This window comes from Leucoraja erinacea, chromosome 16 (genome assembly GCF_028641065.1).
Source record: "Leucoraja erinacea ecotype New England chromosome 16, Leri_hhj_1, whole genome shotgun sequence".
Lineage (NCBI taxonomy): Eukaryota > Metazoa > Chordata > Chondrichthyes > Rajiformes > Rajidae > Leucoraja > Leucoraja erinaceus.
Window position 1 is genome coordinate 459,338 of NC_073392.1, and position 20,813 is coordinate 480,150.

Sequence of the window (20,813 nt, forward strand, 5' to 3'; positions counted from 1 at the left end):
TTATTTTAGAAAGGGATAAATTTGCATATATCAAATACTGTAAACATGAGCAACATTGTTAAATGGAGCTTTTGTCAGGAAGGTGAAGTGCAAATTAAAGCTGGGTGGAGGAAAGAAAAGCACATTTGTGCTGTACAGACTTCAGACTGTGGTGCTGGAGCAGCCTGACTGACTGACGAGGGGGGGGGGGGGGGGGGGGGGGGGGGGGGGGGGGGGGGGGGGGGGGGGGGGGGGGGGGGGGGGGGGGGGGGGGGGGGGGGGGGGGGGGGGGGGGGGGGGGGGGGACCAACTCCCTCCCCAAGATACCATGCTACCCACATAATCAACAGGTATCAAGATTAAAAAGCCCTATATCACAAGAAGGTTAGGCTGCACTACTGCAGTCACTTCACATCCATGTGAATTAACAGTGAACACTCCAATACACATGAACTCATGGCAACACGAGGAAAATGGGGCAGAGAAGCCATGTAGGACACATCTATTTATTATCCAACATATGAAGCCCCAACAATGTACCACAGTCAATCACAGTAGATTTTGTACTTCTCACTGCAATACACTTGGTTACCAACACTTACTCCCTCTTGTTTGACAACACGAGAGCGCATGTGACTTACACTCGGGTTGCTCGCTCTAGTTTTGGTCCACGATTTGGTTCGGCCGCGCTTGGACTGTTCATGGTCAAACTCCAAGTCCTCCAGCCGCTGTGTCAGTGCCAGTTTCTGCTGAATGGCCATGCGGAGAAGAGAATTCAGTGTTTTCTTTTCATCTTCAGCAGCTGCAAGTTGGCGCTGCATTTCATCAAGCTGGTTCACATATTCATCGCACCTGAAACACAAAATTAATAACTGGCTACTTTCACAAAAATATAAAGTTAACTATTCCGTTAACTACTGCCAGTTAGGTTCTACTGTTTTAATTTATTTAGGTCAGTTTACACTGAAGCTCAACTGTCAAATGATTATGAAAATCAACATTCAGTAAGAAAGAAAATAATTAAAGCTTGATACAGTTACAAACAACTAAGTGCCACTGATTAAATATCCGAATATATGGCAACGCTATAATTAATATTGCCTTGCATAAATTAATCTGCAAGATGTCAAAAATACATTTCCATATTTATATTGTATATTTCTTCACTGTAACTTTTTTTTTACACAAGAAACTGAGATTACCCAGACACAAACGCAAGATTAAAACTTGGGTGTCAGATTGAAGAGAAAATGAATAATGAATCACGGTTTATGGTTACAGTAATGTTCTCAGTAATTATCCATGGTGCAAATACTTAACAATGTGCAAACCTCCAAATACCTTGAAAACAGATTACATTTAACTAGTTATTTACATTCACACCGAGTAACAGTAAAGACAAGACCAGATCCGCTGAATTAATGCAGCATCAAGCAGTTATGAAATTGTATTGGAAAACAGTAAAACCGATATTCCAATTCAGAGAGTCACCTACTGCTGCCTTATTATACCAGGCAACTTTGACATTTACTTTCACTGCTGAGAAACCTTTCTGACAATTGCACGTTGATCTAATTTGGTATTTGACCAGTTATTAAAGAGAGATTTCAGTAATTTTGTTCTACGGTCTTTTGCTTTGTAGCTGAATTGAGTTTTTAACTTGATAAACGTGTCATCACACTGACAGTCACTGTTGCACAGAAATCCCTCCTTACAGTACTAACCTCCAAGCCACAGATACAGATCTTCAATCCTCAGTCTGTGCAAGATTTGCCTATCCCATCTGGGATAGCAGTGGTAAAATGATCAACTGCACACCCAGTTGGGTAGCAATGTTTAACCTCCCACCTCAGTGAAACTGTTACCAGGCCATGCTTTGCACCCAGAGAATACTTTATAACCTCTACTGCCAGTACTTTGTCCGATTGTTCAATGTGGAATACTAATATATCAGAGGGAGGAGAGTAGATGATGATCGGGGTGCCCCACCCCATGTTTAACTAAATGCCATGGCTTAAACAGGGATTGTAGTGGAAGAGCCAACACATTGTGTGGAAGGTCCTGTGAGTATGACTACATCAGGCAATTAGTCTCAGAGACAGCCCTCCCTCTAAACGAGGTGGGGATTGCAACATTGACTGGGCTGAGCACACTTTGTCATGTTGTCGTGGCTATCCCTCGAGGTCGAGGATGATGGTCTACATTCTGTTGTTTTTATGGACTATCAGGTGGCTTATGAGTCCAATCCTGGCTTTGAAAGTTCTTCGACATTCAGGACAGGTAATTCCAGATGCCAGATCGGGCTTTGGTTGTTGCTGCCTCTCTTTCCGTTTTCTTCTCTTTTCTTCTAATTCTGCGCATTTCTTGGTTTCGAAGGTCACTGTTCCTTCTTGGATGATGGTTCGTCAAAGTTTCCTGTCCTTAGCATTGGTTTCCCAATTGTCAATGTCGATTTCACATTCTTTTGTCCGTCTCTTTTACGTTTGCTTTCTTTAAGCTGGGAGTAGAAGGTTTGCTTTGGTAGACGCTCACCTACCAAAATCAGCACCAACTCCATGCTATGTGGTCTCACTAATATTGTCTATTTTTAAAAAATGGGACAATAAGATGACACTGGAAGAACAAAGAAAAAACAAAGTGCTGAATTACTCAGCAGCTCCTGCAGAAACAATGGAGAGAATCAACATTTCATGCCAAGACCCTCCAGAACAATCTTCCTGCTGGATCTGGACAATGCTCCAGCATCTTGACTTTGCTTCTATTTGAACACAGAAGCCATGGCACAAATGTGGCGAGGAGATGGTGACATTGACCATCGACCAGCTCAAGGCAGCCGATCGTCCGTTGATGAACCAGATCATTTTTTTCCAAAAGGAAAGTTCTAATGGTTTTGCAGTCATCGTTACTAATGACCTTATAAAAAAAAAAATCTAAAATATTAACTGAATGTAAGTTCCAGTTGGCCGGGTAGCATTTAGCCCGACTGCTACACTAAGCCCCTGGGTAACTGAATGCTGCTCCTGGGCGTGGGGCAATCTATCATGGGCACCATACCATCCAAGTAACTCCTTGTATTATCCAGTTTAAATTGGGGTGGAAGATTGCAACCTTCACGTGGTCCGCTCTGTTTTGACGAATGCAATCAACCCGGCGTGCACAATCAAATAAGATCAAATAGAACAAGTTGTCCTACAACTTTAGGCTGTGCACGTCATACGCAAGAAGAAGAATCCAGTTTAAAAAGAAATCCAGGGCTTCAGAAACTTCTGAACAATCTCCATATACAAAGTCCTCAATTTCTTCTCTCACAGGCAGGTAAGCTTTGAGACACTGTTAACTGGCAAGTTGGCACCCACTTGTACACCCATCAGCAAATTTGGAATACAATGGAACCAAATGTAAATGTGTTTGTGAGATCAAACCTGGCACTTAGACAGGTATCAATGCTGGCACCCAAATGGCAAATCTCACATTTTCTATGAACAGTAGGATTTAATATGAAGCCTTGGAGATAGGTATATTGAGGAACCTAATGAAATTAAATCTTCAATTAGGAAAAACTGCTTAAACCCTTTGTGAGCTCTTTCCCACCCTGCTGGTCAAGTGTTGGTCACAAGAGGTCACCTTGCAATGGGTGCTGGAGAAACTCAAGTGAGGCAGCTTCCATGGAGAAAAGGAGTGGATGACGTTTCCGGTCGAGACCCTTCTTCAGGTGCAATGGGAGCTGGTAATTCAAGTGTGAATCACAAAAAATGATCAGGGATTTTCAGGTAGGTATTAACATAAATTACAATGTATAACCTAGCACCAATTACAATTTATGCTGCAATATTCCAGGAATAGATTTTAACTAATTATATTACAAACCTTACTTTGAAGCATGGAAAATTTAAATCTGGACTGAATTCCTTGGGTTGCCTGCTTCATGTGTGCACCATTAGTGGTACAACTGCTGTTGTAGTAGCTGGAATCTACAGTTCCTGGGTACGGCTATTACTAATTATACTGCAATTTAGGTTAACAGTGCACAAATGTGCTTTCAGACTGAATTTGTTCGGTCCTACACTCACCACTTGATCCTTTATAAAGAAACTACAATTACTTATACAGGACTGTTGTTGAGGAAACATCTCCCAGGATAAAACAATTCCATTAAAGCAACAAATTAAAAATATACTAACTAAATATATGTTAATCATTTTATGCATCAGAAATTTCCATTATTTTTGCAGAAAAAAAATGTTAATTTGGCCAAATATTGGTCAGTGTGAAAATGAATGTTTTTTTTCTGCATGTCAAATTGTTGACTTTCTGAAAAACAATTTGCTTCTGACACAACTATTTATTAAAATATGTACTAGCTGAGGTGACCTCAGAAGAGGATGAAAACAGAGTGCAAAGATAAGACGTTTTCAGCAATTAGGAAGCCAAAATGGTGACTTTGTCGCAGATGGATTCCATAAAAAAGCCAGCAGAGGGCACTAGAACTTCCACAGCGCCCACACTACAGTACAAAAAGCCAGCATGCAGGCACTGCAGCAATTGCAACACAAGCCGCAGAAATAAACACCTGCATTTATTTATCCTACCTGATCAATCTTTGTGGAGTTTAATAACCTGAAGCATAATAATAAATTATGTATGGTTAGAAGAAGGAAATCTCACTGCGAAATTAAAGATTTCAGCAAATAAGGTGATCCTCAATCCACTTGGCCAGTCAGCTCCACATGAAACCACAAGTTCACTTTCCTGCACCCTTTGATATTTCCCAGTCAATATAGCAACTTGTAATCAGTATACAAAGAATACTAGAAAAACAATTGGCAAAGACTTATTTTCATCAAGAGTACTCATTCAAACTGTATGCTTCCACTATTACTGATTAGTGCTGACTACTGATAGAAGTTGGGAGGTCATGTTGCAGTTGTACATAGGGTTGCCAACTTTCTCACTCCCAAATAAGGGACAAAAGGTCAAAATAAGGGACAAATTTCCGGCGGCAATTCGTTGACCGACTCGGCCGTGGGTGGGTGAATGATGAGTTGGCCCGGGTGCTGGACTGCACACAAAGCCCAGCCGGTGGGCCAGCTGAGGAGTTTTGGCTTGGGCGCCAGACATTGTGTGCGACGTCACGTGCAAAGTCCAGCACCCCATCCAACTCATGAACCGATGATCGGTGATGGAGTCGGCGGTAAGTGAAGGTCCGAAGGTCGGATAGCTGGCCGGGCTGTGGACCAATGGTCGGACGCGGTACTCCGACCCAACAGTTCCCTCAGCCCAACTAGTAGCAGTCAAAATACGGGACAAGGGCCAAATATTTAGCCAAATATACGGGATGTCCCGGCTAATACGGGACAGTTGGCAACCTTAGTTGTACTATACGTTGGTGAGACCGCATTTAGAATATTGTGTTCAGTTCAGGGCACCATGTTATAGGAAACATATTGTCAAGCTTGAAAGTGTTCAAAAGATTTACAAGGATGTTGCCAGGACTAGAGGGTGTGAGCTATAGGGAGGGGTTGAGTAGGCTGGGTCTCTATTCCATGGAGCGCAGGAGGATGGGGGGTGATCTTATAGAGGTGTATAAAATGAGAGGAATTGATCGGGTAGATGCAGAATCTCTTGCCCAGAGTAGGGGAATCGAGGACCAGAGGACAAGGTTCAAGGTGAAGGGGAAAAGATTTAATAGGAATCTGAGGGGTGACTTTCTCCACACAAAGGGTGGTGGGTGTATGGAACAAGCTGCCGGAGGAGGTAGTTGAGGCTGGGACAATCCCGACGTTTAAGAAACTGTTAGACAGGTACTTAGATAGGAAAGATTTCGAGGGATATGGACCAAACGCAGGCAGGTGAGACTAGTGTAGCTGAAACATGTTGTGGGCAAGTTGGGCCGAAGGGTGTTTCCACACTGTATCACTCTATTTGTCAACCTATTAACTCTATCCCTTTCAATCTGTCAAACAAGCCAGGATAGAGCAATGACAATATACAATGAGAGAGCAGAAAGAGAGGAGAATTGGGAAAAACTTGCACCTTCTACCTTCTGAAGAGTCCACCAGGAACTATACTGGAAGTTGGACAATTTTTATACTGGACAATTTTTACATTTATCAAGCCAATTGACCTACAAACCTGTACGTCTTTGGAATGTGGGAGGAAACCGAAGATCTCGGAGAAAACCCACGCAGGCCACGGGGAGAACGTACAAACTCCGTACAGACAGCGCCCGTAGTCGGAATCAAACCCGGGTCTCCGGCACTGCATTTTGCTGTAAGGCAGCAACTCTACCACTGTGCCACCGTGACTGAAACAGTAAGTAGCATGAGGAGGTGTAGATGCAACAAAGGCCATCTTTCCAGATGATTCACTGCCTGCTCGCTGGTTAGTCTGCTAAACTCCCCTCTTTTCCCTCATGTTTAACACCCCGTCCCCACCCCCTCACTCTCCAGTTATTTTCTTCATACAGTTCTTCCACCATTTTCTCAAATGCAAAGAATTTCCATTTTGCACTATTCAAAAAAGGTGTTTCATTATTGAGACTGCTTTTAATGGGATAATTTTTTTAATAACCTGGCATTGATAATAAAGAAAATGATTGCTTGTTTTTGCACAGTTCAGTTACTAATCAATGAATCTGTTTTTTCTTTCATGTGTTTATGTAATGATCTTTCCATCCTTGTATATCAAAATTAGCTTTACAAAGAACAGGCATATTTCCTCCATTTTGAAAGACTTTCTGAAGTGTTTATAGAAACATAGAAATTAGGTGCAGGAGTAGGCCATTCGGCCCTTCGAGCCTGCACTGCCATTCAATATGATCATGGCTGATCATCCAACTCAGTATCCCGTACCTGCCTTCTCCCCATACCCTCTGATCCCCTTGGCCACAAGGGCCACATCTAACTCCCTCTTAAATATAGCCAATGAACTGGCCTCAACTACCCTCTGTGGCAGAGAGTTCCAGAGATTCACCACTCTCTGTGTGAAAAAAGTTCTCCTCATCTCAGTTTTAAAGGATTTCCCCCTTATCCTTAAGCTGTGACCCCTTGTCCTGGACTTCCCCAACATCGGGAACAATCTTCCTGCATCTAGCCTGTCCAACCCCTTAAGAATTTTGTAAGTTTCTATAAGATCCCCTCTCAATCTCCTAAATTCTAGAGAGTATAAACCAAGTCTATCCAGTCTTTCTTCATAAGACAGTCCTGACATCCCAGGAATCAGTCAGTCTGGTGAACCTTCTCTGCACTCCCTCTATGGCAATAATGTCCTTCCTCAGATTTGGAGACCAAAACTGCACGCAATACTCCAGGTGTGGTCTCACCAAGACCCTGTACAACTGCAGTAGAACCTCCCTGCTCCTATACTCAAATCCTCTTGCTATGAAAGCCAACATGCCATTCGCTTTCTTTACTGCCTGCTGCACCTGCATGCCTACCTTCAATGACTGGTGTACCATGACACCCAGGTCTCGCTGCATCTCCCCCTTTCCCAATCGGCCACCATTTAGATAGTAGTCTGCTTTCCCGTTTTTGCCACCAAAATGGATAACCTCACATTTATCCACATTATACTGCATCTGCCAAACATTTGCCCACTCACCCAGCCTATCCAAGTCACCTTGCAGTCTCCTAGCATCCTCCTCACACCTAACACTGCCCCCCAGCTTAGTGTCATCCACAAACTTGGAGATATTGCCTTCAATTCCCTCATCCAGATCATTAATATATATTGTAAATAGCTGGGTTCCCAGTACTGAGCCTTGCGGTACCCCACTAGTCACTGCCTGCCATTGTGAAAAGGACCCGTTTATATAGTTATACCATTTGTATTCAAAAAGGGCTGAAAGCTATGTAAATATACATAAAATAACGTATAGTAAAGGACCTACAATATGCATTTAATGAAAGTGCCCACCTCCCACGTGCTGTTAGTTTGCATTCCCATTTGTTCTGTGCGTGCGTGTGTAAAGCCCAGACTGTAAAACACACATGTGAATACAATGAGGCAATATTTTTCTGAATGCTAGTGCAGTATCTGAAACCAATGAAAGAAAGCTATTTGTGAATATTTGAAAGCAGACAAATTCATGATATATTAACAATGCCATAGCAGAAATTCAGATTTTAAAATTCAAATCAATTGTGAAAGCAGAGCCAGAATCAAAAATGGTGATCATTTGAACAATCACCTCTTTGTTTGTATTAACTATAATCACACGACAAACTAAATTTGCTAAAACCAACAAAAAATTAAAGGCTGGGTGTTAACCTCCAACAAGAATGGAACAAGATTGAGAGAATTAAAATTATCCTTGAGCTTGCAACCAATATTATGAGTGTGCTCAGGACAGCTAATGAGGTCTTCCACCAGGCAGACAAAGAACTCATTAAAATTCAGTAGTCAGGGGCTGATGAGATCATTCCGATCCCCCGAGCTATTTCAACACTCCACAGCATTGCTCAGGATCCATCAGTAGCGTTAAGCCAAAGTAGCCCCTGACCTCCAGGACCCTGGGCATACCACACAACATTGCTACAAACTATTCAAACCACATCTTGATTTTGAATACCTCTTTCCTTTAAAACTGCTTATATCTTGATGCCAATAAAATAGAGCTTTTTTTTTGTCTTGGTTATTCCATACTTGTTATGTAAGACTGAAACAGATCTTGAGTTCTATTGTTTCATGGTTGTGAACACATCTGTCATTCCTTCTTGTGTAAAAGTCCCTTATCCATAACCAGTCTGAAGAAGGGTCTTGACCCGAAACGTCACCCTTTCCTTCTCTCCACAGATGATGCCTGTCCCGCTGAGTTACTCCAGATTTGTGTCATTCCTTCTTGTTGTTTTAATTAAACCCACATTTTGAAAAACCTCCAAAATTGTTTGTTGAGATTTTTCTCCACAGCATTGAGATGCATTGAATGTGGTTTTAATTTTTTTTTTTAATGAAATCCACATCCAACAAAAAATACTAGTCTACGTATTTATGCAGGCTATTTATGCAACATAACCATCTTTAAAATTCATGAAATTAGGCCTGCAGAATTACAGTATTTTCCATCCTGACTTAGAACTTAGAACCAGAATGTTGGCCTTCATTGCGAGACAATTTGAATTTAGGAACAAGGAGGTCCTACTGCAGTTGTACAGGGGTCTGGTGAGACCACACCTGGTGTATTGTGTGCCGTTTTGGTCTCCAAATTTGAGGAAGGACATTATTGCTATTGAGGGAGTGCAACGTAGGTTCACCAGGTTAATTCCCAGGATGGTGGGACTGACATATGATGAAAGAATGGGTCGACTGGGCTTGTATTCACTGGAATTTAGAAGGATGAGAGGGAATCTTATACAAACATATAAAATGCTTAAAAGGATTGGACAGGCTAGATACAGGAAAAATGTTCCCGATGTTCAGGGAGTCCAGAACCGGGGCCACAGTTTAAGAATAAGGGGCCATTTAGGACTGAGATGAGGAAAAACTTATTCACCCAGCGTTGTGAATCTGTGGAATTTGCTGCCACGGAAGGCAGTGGAGGACAATTCACTGGATGTTTTCAAGAAAGAGTTAGATTTAACTCTAGATTCAGATTTAGAGTTAGGGGTAACGGAATCAAGGGATATGGGGAAAAAGCAGGAATGGGGTACTGATTTTGGATGATCAGCCATGATCATATTGAATGGCAGTGCTGGCTTGAAAGGCCGAATGGCCTACTCCTGCACCTATTTTCTATGTTTCTAAATCCTGGCATCTAGATTAAATCTCCAAATGAATCAGATTAAATTATCCAAATTGCTTTACTTCCTATTAAAGTGTCAAAGCAGACATCCCTTTAAATTAAAATGCACTCTCTTAAATCTGCAATTCAGATTTACATTGTATAAAAACACTTTATATAATAATTGTACACAATAGATGAAAAGCCAGATGACACTGAAACAATAAAGAAATTGGTAAAGGATGGTTTACTTAACAATGTGTGGCAAAGTGACAGGACAGCACAAGATTGAAACGTGCAAAAGCAGAAACAAAGCCAGAAGAGTCCTCTGTAGCTGACAATTAATTAAATCTTTCAGTCTCTGCAACAAACAATGTAGTGCAGTTCTATGTTTTAACATCCAGATCACACAATTCTGCTCCCTACAGAGCATCTAAAGAATGATTTTTCATTAGTTCATAAGTCATAAGAGCAGACAAAATGAAAGAACTGCAGATACTGGAAAAATCGAAGGTAGACAAATGCTGGAGGAAATCCCATTCTGTTAGTCCTTGCTGTCTCCTCCCCTTCCTCAGGCAGCTGTCTATCCCACCCTCGAAGCCTTCCGGCTATCCCTTTCTTGACCCCTGATCAGTCTGAAGAAGGGTTTCGAAACGTTGCGTATTTCCTTCGCTCCATAGATGCTGCTGCACCCGCTGAGTTTCTCCAGCTTTTCTGTGTACCCTTCTTCAGACTGATGTTTAGGGTGGTGGGGGCGGGAAGAAGAAAGGAAGATGCGGACACAGTGGGCTGTGGGAGAGCTGGGAAGGGGAGGGGGAAGGAGGGAGAAAGCAAGGACTACCTGAAATTGGAGAAATCAATGTTCATACTGTTGGGTGTAAACTACCCAAGTGAAATATGAGACACTGCTCCTCCAATTTGCGGTGGGACTCACTCTGGCCATGGAGGAGGCTCAGGACAGAAAGGTCGGATACGGAATGGGAGGGGGAGTTGAAGCACTGAGCCACCGGGAGATTGGGTTGGTTAATGCGAACTGAGCAGAGGTGTTGGGCGAAGCGATCGCCAAGCCTGCGCTTAGTCTCACCGATGTAGAGCAGCTGACACCTAGAGCAGCGGATGCAATAGATGAGGTAGGAGGAGGTGCAGGTGAACCTCTGCCTCACCTGGAAAGACTGCTTGGGTCCTTGGATGGAGTCGAGGGGAGGAGGTAAAGCGACAAGTGTAGCATTTCCTGCAGTTGCAAGAGAAAGTACCCGGGGAGAGGGTGGTTTGGGTAGGAAGGGACGAATTTACCAGGGAGTTACGGAGGAAGCAGTCTCTGGGGATCCAACGGGATCCCACCACTGGCCACATCTTCCCATCTCCTCCCCTTTTGGCTTTCCGCAGAGACAGCTCCAGCATTTTTGTCTACCTTCATAAGAGCAGAGGTAGGCCATTCGACCCATAGAAACATAGAAAATAGGTGCAGGAGTAGGCCATTCGGCCCTTCGAGCCTGCACCGCCATTCAATATGATCATGGCTGATCATCCGACTTAACCATCTTGTCTACACTGCTGTTCATTCATGACTCATCTATCTTTCCCTTTCAATCCCATTCTTCTGCCTTCTCCCCACAACCCTTGACACCCTTACTAATCAAGAATCTGTCAATCTCTGCCTTGGTAAAATATTTCTAATTCATCTCGAATCAATTTAACAGTTGTCAGTTTATTAGTTACTTAAGGTCACTTAGGTGTCCAGAGGATGAACAAATATAAACCTTTGGACAAATTAAAGATATTGCTCTACCTTGTGGGTAAAGACAATAGGTGCAGGAGTAGGCCATTCGGCCGTTCAAGCCAGCACAGGCATTCAATACGATCATGGCTGATCATCCCCAATCAGTACCCCATTCCTGCCTTCTCCCCATATCCCCTGACCGCTATTTTTAAGAGCCCTAACTAGCTCTCTCTTGAAAATATCCAGAGAATCGGCCTCCACCGCCCTCTGAGGCAGAGAATTCCACAGACTCGCAACTCTCTGTGCGAAAAAGTGTTTCCTCATCTCCGTTCTAAATGGCTTACCCCTTATTTTAAACTGGCCCCTGGTTCTGGACACCCCCCAACATCAGGAACATGTTTCCTGCCTCTAGCATGTCCAAGCCCTTAACAATCTTATGTTTCAATGAGATTCTCTCTCATCCTTCTAAACTCCAAAGTGTACAAGCCCAGCTGCTCCATTCTCTCAGCATATGACAGTCCCGCCATCCCAGGAATTAACCTTGTAAAGCTACGCTGCACTTCCTCAATAGCAGGTATGTCCTTCCTCAAATTAGGGGACCAAAACTGCACACAATACTTCAGGTGTGGTCTCACTAGGGCCCTGTACAACTGCAGAAGGACCTCTTTGCTCCTATACTCAACTCCTCTTGTTATGAAGGCCAACATGCCATTGGATCTCTTCACTGCCTGCTGTACCTGCATGCTTACTTTCATTGACTGATGAACAAGGACCCCCAGATCCCGTTGTCGTGTAGCACACATCAGAGGATCTACATTGAGGAAAGTACAACGATCACAAATGAAATGAAATAAAGTTGATGGAACCTGCTGTTATTGGAAATGATAAAATACATTTAGAAATGTAACCAAGTCCTTTTTGTCTTTGTGTGAATTATTATTAGTTGCAAAAATGTAGTGAAACATTATATAAATATCAAAAAGTAGAATAAAACTGTACAGGTTTAGAGAATCGAATCCAAAAGTGTGCGCACACAATTACAAATTGTCAAAATCTGAATATTGTCTCAAAAAAATACTGACGGTAAATTTTACCTGGTGGCAAACATAGCTCTTAGAGATGAAAAGGTAGCAGCGTCCTCTTTTAAAGCTTTAAGCTCATTACGTAGTTTCATAATTGTCTCAGTAACCATGGATTTCTCAATTTCATATTTACTCTTCAAATTTGAAAGGGCCATTTCAGCAGTCTGAAAATAAACATTATTCTGCTTTTAGAAAGATCATCTTAGATGCACATTTTTCTTAAACTGACAATACAACCTGAATAATTCAGTCAAACTCCAGTAAAGACTCACTGTTCTTTGTATTCTGTAAACTATAATAGCTGTGCAAAAACTGCACATTATTGCATTACATTTGTAGTGATTATTCATTTTACACCTAAAATTAGCAAATTTGATAACATAAATAGCTAACTGATTAAAATTAGTTGATAATCCTAATACCTGGTCAACTCTAACAACTAATATTTATCCTTGATTCCCAATAGATGCATGAGGCTCAAGTTCACCACCCATATCTTTAAAATAATGATTGATCTACCTGCTTGTTTGCTTTGAGCACAGCTCTCAGCGTTGAAATTTGTTCTCTCTTGGTACTCAACAAGGACCTCAGTTTCAAGATCTCTTCCATGAAAACTTCTTTGTCTTTGTCTGCCATTGCCCCCAGTTCATGGGAAGCAGCACGTTGTTTGGATAGTTCTGTTGATCTATCAACTGCTTTCTGAAGATGCTTGATTTGGTCACGAATGACAGCAATCAGGTTGTAAATATTCATTGGTTCTTTGCGTGGATCACTAGCACAAGACACAGGTGAGGGCAAAGATGAAGCAGAAGCTGGTACAATGTCTCCATTGTTGTTATTTTCAGCTTTTCCCATCTCTCCTGGGAAAAGGCCCTTGGTAAGCAGAACTGGAGATCTTCTCTCTTTACCTTCTGAACAGCTGCGGACATTTTTACCTTCTTTAAAGTAATCCAGTATTACTCGGTTGGGCGTCTCGTTGTTGCAGATACAAACATGGTTGTACAGATTTGCTAGTTCTTCACTGAAGGTGACCAGTTCATCCTGTGCCACAGTCAAGCTACCTTGAGTTCCTTCAGCTACCTCACTCACTTTTTTCAGCTCCTTTTCCAAGCAGATAATCTGCTCCTGCTCTTCTTTATTAGTTTTTTCTAGTAGTTCAAGTTTCTCTGTCATGGACTGGATTTCACTTTCGTTCCTGGTCTTCTCCTTCTCATATTTATTCTCATTATCAGAGTATGTGGCCTTCAGGTTTTTGAGTTCTTCTTTGAGTTCGTTTACATCAGCTATAGCCACCTTGTACTTGCACTCCAAAATCTCAGGGCCATTGATATCTACCTCGTAGTAATCACCATCTTCATGGCTATCTCGCTCTTTCTCATTATCAAGTGCACTCTGCCGTTCTTTGCTAGCCTGGAGTTTTTTCATGGCACTGACATGCTCGGTGAGTCTGTTGACCTTTTCATTCTGTTCTGACAAGGCACCTCTTGTATGTTCCAGCTGCTTTTGTGACTCTTGGAGAGTTGTAAGTAATGTGGTCTTATCCCTTTCCACCTAAAATTGCAAGTAATCAAAAAATATTGAAAAAAAGATTTATAACCCTATCACAACCCTTAATGTTCTCAACAGATAAATACTTTTGCTTTTATGTTATAATTTGGACGATTACAGAGACATCTCACAGAAATGAACTTAGCAAGAAAAATAAATTTAAATAAATAAAATAAGAAGTTCATTCAGACACCTCCTCTCACCAGTGAAATATTCTGAGGCAGGTATTTACTTGTCTATACTTAACCAAGAAAAGCTGTGTAAAAAAACAAGATGTTGAAATATTTCTAAATTTGATCCAGTCACATACATGACCTAAAAAGCACCAAAACGCTGCTCATCACTAATAATTAACTGAAAGTCACATACCTGCATCAGCTGCTGTTTCAGTTTCTGCATTTCAGATAAATTCAGCTCACTTAGCAAATCAGACACCAAGCTCGGTGCTGGCTTGAAATGATCATTTTTCTTAGGAGTGGACAGCTTATTGTCACCATTCAATTTAGTCAGGCCGTTTTCAAAACCATTAATGAGTTCATCATTGTTTGGTTCATTACAATCATCGCTAAACTTCAATCCATCCAGAGAGATATTCAGTTGGCTGGTGTACATTGAATCACTGATGTTCATATAGTGAGATAATTCTTTGCGCATGTTATTCTTCTGCTCCCGCTCATTCTTCAGCGTCTCCAAAGATTCCTCAAGTTGTCGTTCTGCTATTTCTTTTAGTCTGATAGCATCTTCCAGCTGACTGTTGAGGAACTCTGTTTCTTCTTCAAGCCTTTTAATTTCATGTTTCAGACTTTCAAATTCAACCTGCATCATAATAAGATAATTAACCCCATTTCCTGACCAGTACGATATTTCACCAGTAAACAAATTAGCAGTAAAATGGAACTTTCACAAACTCTTCCCACATTTATATACAAATTACTTTTTATGGCTTGAGGTAAATAGACAAACTCAAAATGCATTCTCTTTGCTTAAACTACTGACAGATTCAACATTAAATAAATATTGAAACAAAAAAAATGGCACCTACAAAGCTTCTTTTGGTGCATACGAAGGAGTTTTAAAAGTGCAATTCAAATTATGTTTTATGTTGCTTTTATTTTTAATTCTTATTTCATCCAAAACAAAACAACATGGTAATGCTCTTGTCCATTATATTGCAAATCATGTTTTATTTTGAAGCCACAAAGTTCCTATTTCTTGGACTTTCTCTCCTTAAAAAGGTTCTCGACTCCCTAGTCTTTACAAACTCCCAGCCCATCTCCAACACTCCTTTCCTCTCAAAGTCCTTGCATGTGTTGCAGACTTCAAGAAACCGTTCTCATCTTTCATGTTCGAATGTCTCCAAACAGGTTTGCCTCTTGTCACATCTCAGACAGCTCCCATTACAGTATGGGTCAAAGAGACAACTTATGTAAGTGCGTGAGGATATAGCTTGCCTTTAAGTGGTATAAAAATGGCATTTAAGAGTCTGTTACAAAGACGTATATAGGGAATGGAGGGCTATGGATCATATTCAGGGAGATGAAATGAGTTTATCCTGATATTATGTTCTGCGCAGACATTGTAGCCCAAAGAGCCTATTCCTGTGCTGTATTATGTTCTCTAATGCCAGCTATATAGAGTACAAATTTCCTCTCAAACATTAGCTCTGGCTTTCCTGTTGCCTTTGTAGCCTTCCTCAAATTTAATTTCCCAACCTTTCCTCTCTACGAACTGGACTGTTCACAACTTCAGTGGTCCAGGATAGCTTCCAGCCCACATGTGGATTCCATCACCAAATTAGTTTTGATACAAATATTTTACATTCATAAGTTGTTTTTTCCTTTATCTCTAAAGTGAAACTTTTTTTGCATTTTTATCCTGTGCTTTCATTGTTTTAAGACATCAAGTAAACCCACCACCTATCACAATGCTTTGCACCTGCTCCAATGCAGAATTCTGAACAGATTTTATTACTCACCTGATTTTGTTTAAGCACCGAGACTTGTTTCTGAAGAGAGATATTTTCCTCTTCAAGTTCAGAATAATCTTGCAGAAGTCTTGTTTCACGAAATTTATATTCTTTAATATCATCACGCAGGCGATTTCTTTGCAACTCCACAACCTGATTGCTCTAGAAACAAAAAATATGTATTTACAGACATTAGCCAATCTGAAAACCTGTAACACATACGGCAATTCTAAATGCTAGCTTCATCGTGGTAGTGCATTAAATTAAACCACTAAATCTTTATCCTTATTCAAGAAAGTCCAATGAATGTAAAATTATAAGCAAACCCTAAAGCAGTTAAAATATTCTAATGTCAACCTATTCAGTTAGAATTTCATTGTTTTCACAACACAAAAATTACTGTCCAGTTTGCTTTAGCAATGGCTTTCTCAAAGTATTAATTGCCTTTACTGTATAGATGAGTGATAGAATCTAGGTGCATTTGATGTGAATGTGTGCAGAATAAAAATGAATCATGTAGAATTAGTGCAAATGTATGTTTGGGTGGAGCTTACACATTGTCACTGTGACTCTTGATTATCTCCTGGTGTTCTGGTTTCCTATCACATGCTTAAAATGTGCAGGTCAGAAAGTTAATTGTCCTCAACAAATCTGCTCCTGGTGTAGCCTGGTGCTAGAATTGATGGGAAAGTAGAGAGAACAGGCTTCTGTGACAATAAGTTTCTTGATTAATAAAGGTATCAGAGGTTATGGGGAGAAGGCAGGAGAATGGGGTAAGGAGGGAGAGATAGATCAGCCATGATTGAATGTCGGAGGAGACTTGATGGGCCGAATGTCCTAATTTTGCTCCTATCACATAATCTGTGGGAGAAGGGGATTGCTCAGTAAACTGTTGGACTCAATGGGTCAAAGGGCTTCCTTCTGTATCACAAGGAAACATGGATAGAAACATAGAAAATAGCTGCAGCAGTAGGTCATTCAGCTCTCTGAGCCAGCTCCGCCATTCAATATGATCATGGCTGATCATCCAAAATCAATACCCCATTCCGGCTTTTTACCCCATATCCCTTGATTCCAATTCAATTCAATTCAATTCAATTCAACTTTAATGTCATCGCACAAATACAAGTATCAGTACAACGAAATGCAGTTTTGCGTCAGACCGTAGTAGTTGTACATAAAGAGAAAAAACAAGAAAAAAAATAGAAAGAGAGAAGATACAGAATAATCAGGAAATACAGAATGATTAAACAAAGGGGGACGGAGGGACCAGAGAAGTCTATCGTCGGGACTCCGAGTTCAGCAGTGTGATTGTGTTGTTATAGAAGCTTTTCCTCATCCTGCTGGTACGTGACCTGAGGCTCCTGTACCGCCTCCCTGATGGGAGGAGGGCAAACAGTCCATGGTTGGGGTGTGAGGGGTCTTTGATGATCTTCCCAGCCCGTCTCAGACACCGTTTTCGGTGGAGGGCATCCATGGCAGGGAGCGGGGCACCGATGATGTGCTGCGCGGTTTTCACCACCCGTTGTAGTGCCTTCCTGTCCGCAGCAGTGCAGCTGCTGTACCATACCGTGAAGCAGGTGGTCAGGATACTCTCTATGGTACAGCGGTAAAAGTTGGTCAGGATCTGGGGGGACAGGTGGGCTTTCTTGAGCCTCCTAAGGAAGTAAAGGCGCTGCTGTGCCTTTTTGATCAGCTTGGAGGTGTTGAGGGACCAGGACAAGTCCTCCGAGATATGCACTCCGAGGAATTTATAGCTGGAGACGCGCTCCACCTCAGTCCCGTTGATATGGATGGCGGTATGACTGCCTCCTCTGGTCTGCCTGAAGTCAACAATAATCTCCTTCGTCTTTTTGGAGTTGAGGATGAGGTTATTGTCGGCACACCAGGTGGTCAGGTGCTGGATCTCATCCCTGTAGGCTGACTCATCGTTGTCGCTGATCAGTCCTACTACCGTGGTATCGTCAGCAAACTTAATAATGGCGTTTGGCAATAACCCAAAGAGCTAAATCTAGCGCTCTTGAGAGCATCCAGTGAATTGGCCCCCACTGCCTTCTGTGGCAGAGAATTCCACAGATTCATAACTCTGGGTGAAAAAGTTTCTCATCACCTCAGTCCTAAATGGCTTACCCCTTATCCTTAAATTGTGATCCCTGGTTCTGGACTTCCCCAACATCAGGAACATTTTTCCTTCATCTAGCCTGTTCAATGTCTTAAGAATTTTATATGTTTCTATATGATCCCCTCTCATCGTTCTAAATTTCAGTGAATACAAGCCGAGTCAACCCATCCTTTCCTCATATGTCAGTCCTGCCATCCTGGGAATTAACCTGGTGAACCTACGCTGCACTCCCTCAATAGCAAGAATTGACAAATAGATAACATTGTCACCTACACCTCCTATTATTTAGACAAACTGATTGGGCAGTAGTTAGGCCAAAAGGATTAGTCCTAACTTTTATGGTGCTGACACAGTTGAGCAGTTTTATACACGGTCGATTAATCGTGGGTTAAGTCATTAAACATTTTTTTTTAATTGGTGGCATTGGGCCATACATTGCAACAGTCAGGGGAAATGCTTCTAACTTCTAGCCACAAAAACATAGCTGAGGATCAAGGTTACCACAGCTCTGGACCCCTCTCAAAAGCATCCACTTACATAAATAATGGAAACTTTGACTCATGATAGCAGCAGGGGGTCTTCAATTATAACAACCTGGAGTGAGAAGAGCTTGCATTATGCAGGATTTTCTTAGGAAAAATGTATTTAAATACTTTTGGACTTAGAAGTCTAAAATTAAAAATCTGATTTACATTATTTTAACCCTGGGTCGGGCGAAGCGGCCGACGGAGACACCGTGAGGGGGAGTGAAGAACAATGGAGGACCTGGTGGGGGGGGGGGGGGGGGAGAGGGGGTGGTGGGGGGGGGGGGCGTGGGGGGGGGGGGGGGGGGGGGGACTGCCGTGAGTGGGGGGGGAGGACCCGGCGTGGGGGGGACTGGGGTGAGGGGGGGGGGGAGGACAATGGACAATGGGGGGGGGGGGCTGCCGTGGGGGGGGGGGGGAGGACAATGGAGGTGGGGGACCCGGCGTGGGGGGGGGGGGGGGGGGCTGCCGTGAGGGGGGAGGAGGAGGCAATGGAGGGGGGGGGGGGGGCTGCCGTGAGGGGGGGGGCTGGCGGGGGGGACTGCCGGGGGGGAGGACCCGGCGGGGGGGGGGGGGCTGCCGTGAGGGGGTTGGGGGAGGACAATGGACAATGGGGAGGAGGGGACAAAGGACAGTGGGGGAAACTGTTGGGGGGAGGGGGACAAAAGGGGGAGCTGGCATGCTTTGTAACTTTGTCTACGCCGTAAGTGGCTGCTATTTGTATACGTTGTGTATGAAAGCAAAGAATCTCACTGTGCCTAGTCACATGTGACAATAAAGTATTCCTATTCCTATTTCACATTTACATGCTGAAATGCTCGTCTGAATAACAAAACTTGACTCTGAAGTTGCCTTTCACAAAATCTCACAACACCAACAGGCTACGTGCTTGCTGCCTGCTTCTCCCTGGGCATTTTTCCCCGTCCCCTTGACAACCGCACTTGTGGAGGTTGTCTAAACTATAGTTTTTTTTCCTGCCACAAGTTGGGTGGTAGCAAGAGTTGTTCCCATTTTGTTTGCTGTGGAACATTTTCCAAAATTATTGTACCCTAGAAGAGGAATGAAAGAGAATAAAGAGCCAACTTGTGCAGATCTAAAGCTATCTTTAAACCTTTGAATACTTGGGTATACTTAAATATAAAGGTTGAAAGATAACTCCTTTTCAGACAGCTGATCTTTAGCCACAGCTGTACTGAATTGAACCAGCACAATCAGATTCTGTACAGTTAATTCTTCCTTGTGGATCAAGGAAAGAAAAACAGACAGCTCTACAATGAGAATTAAAATACCAATGTATAATATAAAATGTTTTAGGATGACAAACTAATTAAATGCATATCTATTACTACAAGTATATGAATACATGTTAATTTACAGATTGAATATCGTGAGCCATCTATTATAGGACATCGTCAGACAAATTTTGCAACTGCCTGGATTATAAGATTTATATTAAACCAGGTTGTGACTTTTTTTTTAAATTCATTCACTTAATGTGCACCCCCATGTTTATTGCCCATCGCTAATTGTTCCTGATGTGAGGCAGAGCTTGGAGTTATCCACATTGTCGAGGGAGTCTACAATATATATATTTATATATATATATATTTATTTAATGATTTGAACTTAAACTGAGTAGTTGTCAAATTGACACACAAACACATACTCCTGGATCCAACTGTTTCAACTCAGGCTCCTAGTAACAATTTCATTGTTCAATTTTGGAAAATGTAACAATAAAACCCTCGACCATCTATTTTGTTTAATTGAGCATTTGGAACGTGCATTAACCCAGGAATCACACTGTAGATTCAATGTTTTGATGATCCTTATTCCATCTTATTATTCATTGGAATCTTCTTGAAAAGTCACCAGATGGTGGTTCAATTAACGAAATTGCCCAAGAAAAAGTCAAAACTTACTGGCAGTGCAAACCAAAGATACTAGAGGAGCAAGATAGACCACTCCTACGAAATCCAATGGACCGACGTGCAGTACGCAAAGGACCGTCATTTCCGCCATTTTAGGAATAAGACCCGCTCCTCTAATACCTTTGGTGCAAACTGCTTGTGTGTGTGTTTGGCATTGCAAGGCAGCAATTCTACTGCTGCGCCACCGTGCTGCCCTCAGTTAGCCTAAAGTTTGTTTAAAAAA

At 42.1% G+C, this 20,813-nt stretch overlaps 1 protein-coding gene across 2 annotated transcripts in view; it reads right to left on the reverse strand.

The window, feature by feature from the left end:
• Nucleotides 1-249: 249 nt before the first annotated feature.
• LOC129704434 (protein bicaudal D homolog 2-like) overlaps nucleotides 250-20,813 on the reverse strand; it is a 46,600-nt gene continuing 26,036 nt past the window's right edge. Inside the window, exons 3-7 of one of the 2 annotated variants that reach the window (XM_055647498.1) lie at nucleotides 16,023-16,175; nucleotides 14,417-14,863; nucleotides 13,019-14,050; nucleotides 12,512-12,663; nucleotides 250-831 (exon numbers count right to left, since the gene is read on the reverse strand). In XM_055647498.1, the coding sequence (XP_055503473.1) occupies nucleotides 525-831; nucleotides 12,512-12,663; nucleotides 13,019-14,050; nucleotides 14,417-14,863; nucleotides 16,023-16,175 (2,091 nt within the window). In that variant the 3' untranslated portion in view covers nucleotides 250-524. Of the gene's footprint in view, nucleotides 832-2,330; nucleotides 4,597-12,511; nucleotides 12,664-13,018; nucleotides 14,051-14,416; nucleotides 14,864-16,022; nucleotides 16,176-20,813 lie in introns of those variants that run through there. The other variant, XM_055647499.1, reaches the window with a different exon arrangement.